Here is an 8353-nt window from a genome sequence, read left to right on the forward strand (position 1 = left end):
CCGCCAAGTCCTCCTCCGCCAAAACCGCCACCGCGACCACCATCACTCTGCCAGATCGGAGTGACTGGGGTCGACGTAGCAGGAGTCGAGCCACCGGTCCCCTACATGTTTGAAAGAAGATTCTAACGGTAAATATGACATGATAGTGTTGAATGAACGAGAACTAGTTTGTCATTAGTTAGGAAAATTTACTAACCGGAGTATCACCGCCTAGTGCCAGCCATTCCTCAAACGTGGGAATGTGTGGGGCGTCTCCCGCAGGTGGTGGTGGGGGTCCAACTTGTGGTGGCTCCGTGCGGTTAGTCCAAGACGCCAACATAGCCTGGATGTTAGTTAAACAAGTCCACTTAGAAACAAGCCGTGATCAACAAAGTTAGAAGGAATGAAAGTGCAAATTTGAGCTTGGTTTAAGAGGGCAAAACTAACTGCCATCACTTGACGGCTGTAATCATCGTTTGCCTTCACTCGTTGCAAGTACTCCCTCACCTCAATATGCCTATGCTCGAGAAAGGTCTGATATGCCTACAAAATTGAGGTTGTTTCTAAGTGGGCAGTGATGAAAATAAACTAAGAAAGATAGAGACAAAGAAGATAAGGGGAAGTACTTACAGCACGTTGGCGGACTAAGGGAGGCTGCGAACGCCCCGTACTCTCTAACGGGCTCGGGTTGGTAGCTCGAAGCCGTGTGTACGAGATCGACGGAGTGACCAAGCCATCGAAACACGGATACCGGCCATGGGACTTACCCTGGATGGCCACCACCGCCGTGTCGTCGATCTGAGACTGGGCGACCTCAGGAACGGGAACATCCGGATGCAACTTCTGATAGTTCTGAGTGTAAGACTGCAGGTGTTTCTCGGTGTTGCCGTAGTACTGGCTCTCGCCCTCCTTGCGATCACTCCGCTCGCGGGCCAGCTTCCACGACTCCATGTCTGAGAGCGGCCTCTGCAACTTGTCCTCCTGCAACGTCAAACAGAAGTTAGCCATACATAAGAACATGACGGTAAAGAAGAACCAAAATGCATCTTTCATATAGATATACCTTCATGGCCTTGAAGCCCCAGTGGTTCCTGTTTCCTTGGCCGTGTGTCCCGTCTTTTCCACGGTTAGCCCGGGCCTTGATGCTCTTGGCAACAAACTCTGGATCGTCACCGACCCACCTATCCACCAAACACGCCCATCCGTCATGCCTTCCATAGCACCAACGAGGAACAACCTATGCAAATTTTGGAAGCATGACATGTGAGCACGAAACATATAGTTGACTCCTTGAAACAATGAAAAGTCAGTAATAGTTACCATCATGAACTGCTCCCTGCTCATGGTAATTTTTTGCCTCTGTGCTTGAGTTTTGGTCATCTTTTGTTGCAGGTAGATGTGGTAGTACTGTGAGACGGCAACCCAACGCACCTCGTACTGCAACTGACGAGCTTTCTTCTTTGCAGACGCAAGTAAGACCACGTCGGCTCTGGCCTTGTGCTCATCAAGAACTCTATAGAGTTGCTGCAATCATGCATAAACCAGAAGCAAACAAGGCATGATTTGAGTGATTCAATGATAAACTATGAACGAAACTAAAGACAAGTGATTCAAAAGGGAACTTACCCAAAATTTGGTGATCACGGCCTTAGCGGCCGTCCCGTACTCCGCGTTGCTGCAAGCCTCGTAGTGGGCCCAGCTTGTGGCCAAAACACGCAGCTGTGGGTCCCTGTCTGGCCGCGGGCAGAATAGGCCAGGCCAAAACTGCTTCAACAGGACAGTGAGAAGGCCGTTCGGTTTACGGCTCTTTCCGTGAAGGATCCAGTTACTGCAAAAGAATCAAAGGGTTGCCATGTGTACAATAAAAAAATGTTGTCATGTGTTGAAAGTATGATTGAGATGCACTTACTCTGTCCCCGCAGGTTCAATGAGCCACTTGTGCGCCTCGATAGAAGGTGGTGTAGGTACTCCGGCATTACCACGCAGCCACCCCTGCGGAGCACCCGGTGGCAAGTCACCCCACAACTCGGGGTCAATCTCCCCTCCACCCTCCTCGCCCTCCTCGGCCTCCTCCTCCTCGACCTCCTCCTCCTCGGCCTCCTCCTCCTCGACATCAGGAATATACTCCTCCTCCTCAGACTCAGAAGCTGCATCAGCATAGGAGGGCATCGAAGAAGACCCTCCTATTTCGGACACGGCCCGGAGTTTTTTGGCCCGGTTGCCTCTCCCCCCACCTCCTCGTCCTCTAGGGGCTCTCCCCCCACCCCCTCCTCCTCTAGGGTCTCCTCCCCCGACCCCTCCACCTCCCTGTGAGGTGCCATCCTCACGTAGTCGGGAGGGAACCTTGTGGGCTCGTCCACTCCGAGTAAGTCCTTTGAGTTTACCGAGGAAACTGGCACCGCTGGACTTGCCCATGATTAGCAAACTTGCATTGAGAAGAGAATAAACAATTAGTATGGATATAAAAAAACAAGCATACAGGAAAGACATTAATAACGGAAGAGAACATTATTAAAAGAACATACATTTTCTAGAACCCATATGAATCATCGCTATTGTAATCTATTTGTCGACCGATCTCATCATCACTATCCCGCATATCTTCTTCGTTGTCTGACGGAGGTGGAGGCTCTTCCTCATCGTCAGCGTCAGCGTCTTCATTTAACTTTTCAAGCATAATTATGTCTCTTTGATTCACAACTGCCTCACCATCAATCCGGGCACCGTCGTCGTTTGGGTCCAGGTCAACATAACCCAAGTCATCATCCTCCTTGTTTCGGACCACGTCATCATGTTCCTCTTGAAAAAACACTCCCTCGTATGTCATGGGGTTTATGTTGTAGTAATCATCATCGTTCGGGTCTGGTAGCTTACCATGTGGCGACACCTTGAACACAACTTCCCAACCCGAGATTGACATTTAAATTACCCACATCAATATTTTATTTTTTACAAGGTTGACATTTAATCCACCTACATATCTAATAGGTAAAGATGGGTCCTAATCCCACCCGAGAATGTGTAGATTGAGTACGATCCATGCTCTACCCCATTCCGAGACAAAATTTCGGCAGCACCTCCCCGCTGTTCTCCAAATACACGTCTCGGCAAAATGCCGAGAGAATGTGCATCCGGAGAACAACAGGGAGGTGCCGCCGAAATCCTGTCTCGGAACGGGGTAGAGCATGAACAACGTACCCAATCTACACATCCTCGGGCTGTCCGTGGAAAGCGCTGGACAATCCGAAAGAGCTGCGGTGATAAATATGCAATTGAATGCATATTTATCGTTGCACCCTTTCGGACGGGAGACCTAGGTTACGCGATTTGATGTGAAAATTCAATCTAGTGACATGGAAAAAAAGTGGACGAGGTCATGGAATTGTTGCTCACCCTCCGATGTAGTCGATCAAAGGAGAGGGACGATCGTGGACCAACACCTCCAACGTCGATGATCACTCCACGAAGATGGAACACCACAAATCCTGTTATTTACACCGAGTGAAAAAATTAGGTCATCACATCACATTAAGCATTGACACTTTAAACTATAAAGAAAAATCATATTTTGTCAACTGTCAAATTTGGAAGCACTTATCATATCGCATTTTAGGTCATCACCTCACATTAAGCATTGACACATCAACTTTTTTAGCAAGATCATCATGATGAAATAACCGCTTATCGTATCCCAAATTTGAAGCACATCTCACATAGCTACTTAACAACATCACAAACTGAAAATAAAATCTTCGTTAACAATTTTATGAACTAAGTGACTCAAGTTGCTTTTTTAACTATGATAATTCATTTTGCCGAGATTCATCCATCTAGCAACCTAACCGTAGCAAAATAACTCATTTTGCCAAGATTCCTCCATCCATCTAAGATACATATACAACATTCATCCATCTAGCAACCTAACAACATCCAAAATCCATCCATGCATTCATTCATACATCGAACAATAGCTAAATAATGCAAAAAAATAGAAAAAAAGGAGTGTTAGCTCACCGGGCAGAGAGGCGTCACGGTGGTGGAGTTGGAGGCAGGGGCCGGCGGTGGAGGTGAGGGGAGGGCCGGGGCGGAGTTGGGCCGGCCGGGAAGGTCGGCCGGTCGGACCAGCAGGGGGCCGGCCGGTCGTACCAGCAGGGGGCCGGCCAGGCTAGGGCGGAGCTGGGCCGGGGCGGCGTCCACGCAGGGCGGCCGGGGTCGAGGAGGGAGGGGCGGGGCCGGCTGGAGTGAGGAAGGGCGGGGGAGGCTGGAGCGAGGGCGGTGCCGGCTGGAGCAAGAAGGGGCGGCGGCAGGGGATGAGAGGTGGGGTGGGATGGGGCGGCGGCGACGGTGGGGCGGCGGGGGCGCGGGTGAGGAGAGTGGGCAGCGGCAGGGGGCGGGGGAGAATCCGGCGGCGGCGCGGGTGTGGAGGCGCGCGGCGGCGGCGATGAGGGTTGGGAGGCGCGGGGGGTCGGGAGGAGGAGAAGGAGTGGACGGGGGCGCCCCGCGCGGCGATATGGATAAGGGACATATGCCGACGGCTAAGCCGTCGGCATAGGTGAAGGCGCCACGTGGCACCTATGCCGACGGCTTAGCCGTAGGCATATATTTTTTTATTTTTTTATTTTTTTATTTTATTTTGAATTATACATGGTATATAATTATATTGAAGATGATACATGGTCAGCAACATTTTTTTTCTGGACCAAATTTTTTCTATGGTCAGCAACATTTCTTTATGATATAAATATTTGCTAAATTGTACTAACAAAAAATGTACATTGTGTTAAAATATTTCGAAATTAATTGAGGAGGGCAACATTTCTTTATGATATAAATATTTTCAATGGTCTAGCGAAAGGTGATACATAGGAGAGCAACTGACTGAGGGGTACCGTTACCGAGTGCCTGATCCGGTGACTATGCGAGTGCCTGATCCGTCTACTATCGTTTCCCCCCTTCACACCGCACCGTTACCGCAGAACGTCTACTACCGTGTCATCGCAGTTCGTAAGGGGGGCCACGCACCGGAGACGCGTGTCGCTTCTTCGGACATGCCACAACACCACCCCGCATATATGACGGCCCGGTATGACGCTCCGGTGGCATTGCTACCCCCCCCCCCAGGGCCCCCGTCCCGCCTAACCCTGGAGCGGTTGACCATGGGATCTAGCCCTTTGACTTTGCACGGACGGGCTTTGACCAGTGGACCTCTCCACCCGGTTGTGTCGGGTCGGCCCAGAATGACACCGGGGAGCAACATCCGGGCCAAACCCACAGCTAAATCCACTCTGTGTAGACCCGACGCGACAGTTTCCCCCCTCCAGGTGCCGGCGGCGGCGACGTCCATGACGGGGGGCACACCCCGGAGATGCGTGTCGCCTCTTCGGACATGCCACAACACCATCCCGCATGTATGAGGGCCCGGTACGACGCTCCGGTGGCATAGCTACCCCCCAGGGCCCCCGTCCCGCCTAACCCTGAAGCGGTTGACCACGAGATCTAGCCCTTTGACTTCCCACGGACGGGCTTTGACCAGTGGACCTCTCCAGCCGGTTGTGTTAGTTCAGCCCATAGGGACACCCGGGAGCAACATCCGGGCCAAACTCACAGCTACATCCACTCCGTGTAGACCCGACGCGTCCGTTTCCCCCCTCCCGGTGCCGGCGGCGGGGCCGTCCGTGAGGGGGGCCACGCCCCGGAGACGCGTGTCGCCTCTTCGGACATGCCACAACACCACCCGCATGTATGAGGGCCCGGTGCGACGCTCCGGCGGCATTGCTACCCCCCCAGGGCCCCCGTCCCGCCTAACCCTGGAGCGGTTGACCACGAGATCTAGCCCTTTGACTTCCCACGGACGGGCTTTGACCAGTGGACCTCTCCACCCGGTTGTGTCGGGTCGGCCCAGAGGGACACCGGGGAGCAACATCCGGGCCAAACCCACAGCTAAATCCACTCCGTGTAGACCCGACGCGTCCGTTTCCCCCCTCCAGGTGCCGGCGGCGGCGACGTCCGTGACGGGGGGCACACCCCGGAGATGCGTGTCGCCTCTTCGGACATGCCACAACACCACCCCGCATGTATGAGGGCCCGGTGCGACGCTCCGGTGGCATTGCTACCCCCAGGGCCCCCGTCCCGCCTAATCCTGTAGCGTTTGACCACGAGATCTAGCCCTTTGACTTCCCACGGACGGGCTTTGACCAGTGGACCTCTCCACCCGGTTGTGTCGGGTCGGCCCAGAGGGACACCGGGGAGCAACATCCGGGCCAAACCCACAGCTAAATCCACTCCGTGTAGACCCGACGCGTCCGTTTCCCCCTCCCGGTGCCGGCGGCATGGCCGTCCGTGAGGGGGGCCACGCCCCGGAGACGCGTGTCCCCTCTTCGGACATGCCACAACACCACCCCGCATGTATGAGGGCCCGGTGCGACGCTCCGGTGGCATTGCTACCCCTAGGGCCCCCGTCCCGCCTAATCCTGTAGCGTTTGACCACGAGATCTAGCCCTTTGACTTCCCATGGACGGGCTTTGACCAGTGGACCTCTCCACCTGGTTGTGTCGGGTCGGCCCAGAGGGACACCGGGGAGCAACATCCGGGCCAAACCCACAGCTAAATCCACTCCGTGTAGACCTGACGCGTCCGTTTCCCCCCTCCAGGTGCGGGCGGCGGCGCCGTCCGTGACGGTGGCCACACCCCGGAGACGCGTGCCACCTCTTTGGACATGCCACAACACCACCCCGCATGTATCAGGGCCCGGTACGACGCTCCGGTGGCATTGCTACCCCCCAGGGCCCTCGCCCCGCCTAACCCTGGAGCGGTTGACCACGGGATCTAGCCCTTTGACTTCCCACGGACGGGTTTTGACCAGTGGATCTCTCCACCCGGTTGTGTCGGGTCGGCCCAGAGGGACACCGGGGAGCAACATCCGGGCCAAACCCACAGCTACATCCACTCCGTGTAGACCCGACGCATCCGTTTCCCCCCTCCCGGTGCCGGCGGCGTGGCCGTCCGTGAGGGGGGCCACGCCCCCGACGCTCCGGTGGCATTGCTACCCCCAGGGCCCCCGCCCCGCCTAACCCTGGAGCGGTTGACCACGGGATCTAGCCCTTTGACTTTGCACGGACGGACTTTGACCAGTGGATCTCTCCACCCGGCTGTGTCGGGTCGGCCCAGAGGGACACCGGGGAGCAACATCCGGGCCAAACCCACAGCTAAATCCCCTCCAAGTAAACCAGACGCGTCCGTTCCCCCCCTCCAGGTGCCGGCGGCGGCGCCGTCCGTGATGGGGCCACACCCCGGAGATGCGTGCCGCCTCTTCGGACATGCCACAACACCATCCCGCATGTATAAGGGCCCGGTATGATGCTCCGGTGGCATAGCTACCCCCCAGGGCCCCCGTCCCGCCTAACCCTAAAGCGGTTGACCACGAGATCTAGCCCTTTGACTTCCCACGGACGGGCTTTGACCAGTGGACCTCTCCAGCCGGTTGTGTTAGTTCGGCCCATAGGGACACCCGGGAGCAACATCCGGGCCAAACTTACAGCTACATCCACTTCGTGTACACCCGACGCGTCCCTTTCCCCCCTACCGGTGCCGGCGGCGGGGCTGTCCATGAGGGGGGCCACGCCCCGGAGATGCATGTCGCCTCTTCGGACATGCCACAACACCACCCCGCATGTATGAGGGCCCGATACGACGCTCCGGTGGCATTGCTACCCCAGGGCCCCCGTCCCGCCTAATCCTTTAGCGTTTCACCACGAGATCTAGCCCTTTGACTTCTCACGGACGGGCTTTGACCAATGGACCTCTCCACCCGGTTGTGTCGGGTCGGCCCAGAGGGACACCGGGGAGCAACATCCGGGCCAAACCCACAGCTAAATCGACTCCGTGTAGACCCGACGCGTCCGTTTCCCCCCTCCAAGTTCGGGCGGCGGCGCCGTCCGTGAGGGAGGCCACGCACCGGAGACGCGTACCGCCTCTTCGGACATGCCACAACACCACCCGGTTGTCAACACGTACTATATGTAAGTTAGTCAAATAATAATATTTAAGAAAACATAAAATATAGCTATGAAAAAAAGAAAAAAATAACAAGTGGAGGGGGTGACCGGGAAGTGGATAAGGGAACTATGATAAAAAGATCGATGACGTGGTAAAAAAGAAAAAAAACTATGAAAAAATATAGATATGAAAAAAAGAAAAAAAGAAAAAAGGAAAAAAGAAAAAAAACTATGCCGACGGCAAAGCCGTCGGCATAGCTGCGGCATAGGGCAGATGGCCGGCGCGCTGCGGATCGATGATGTGGCATCTATGCCGACGGCAGCCGCCGGCATAGGTGGTGGTCGGTGCGCCTCGGATCGATGACGTGGTAAGGGCATCT

General features: G+C 55.1%; 1 protein-coding gene across 1 annotated transcript; it reads right to left on the reverse strand.

Moving 5' to 3' along the window:
* Positions 1 to 333: 333 nt before the first annotated feature.
* Positions 334 to 1435, reverse strand: LOC123084280 (uncharacterized). Its single transcript, XM_044505968.1, has 4 exons — positions 1300 to 1435; positions 1043 to 1216; positions 683 to 960; positions 334 to 346 (listed from the first exon to the last, which is right to left on the reverse strand). Exons 1-4 carry the CDS (start codon positions 1357 to 1359, stop codon positions 334 to 336), a joined length of 525 nt encoding a protein of 174 aa, XP_044361903.1. The 5' UTR covers positions 1360 to 1435.
* Positions 1436 to 8353: the final 6918 nt, after the last annotated feature.

This window comes from Triticum aestivum, chromosome 4A, assembly GCF_018294505.1.
Source record: "Triticum aestivum cultivar Chinese Spring chromosome 4A, IWGSC CS RefSeq v2.1, whole genome shotgun sequence".
NCBI lineage: Eukaryota > Viridiplantae > Streptophyta > Magnoliopsida > Poales > Poaceae > Triticum > Triticum aestivum.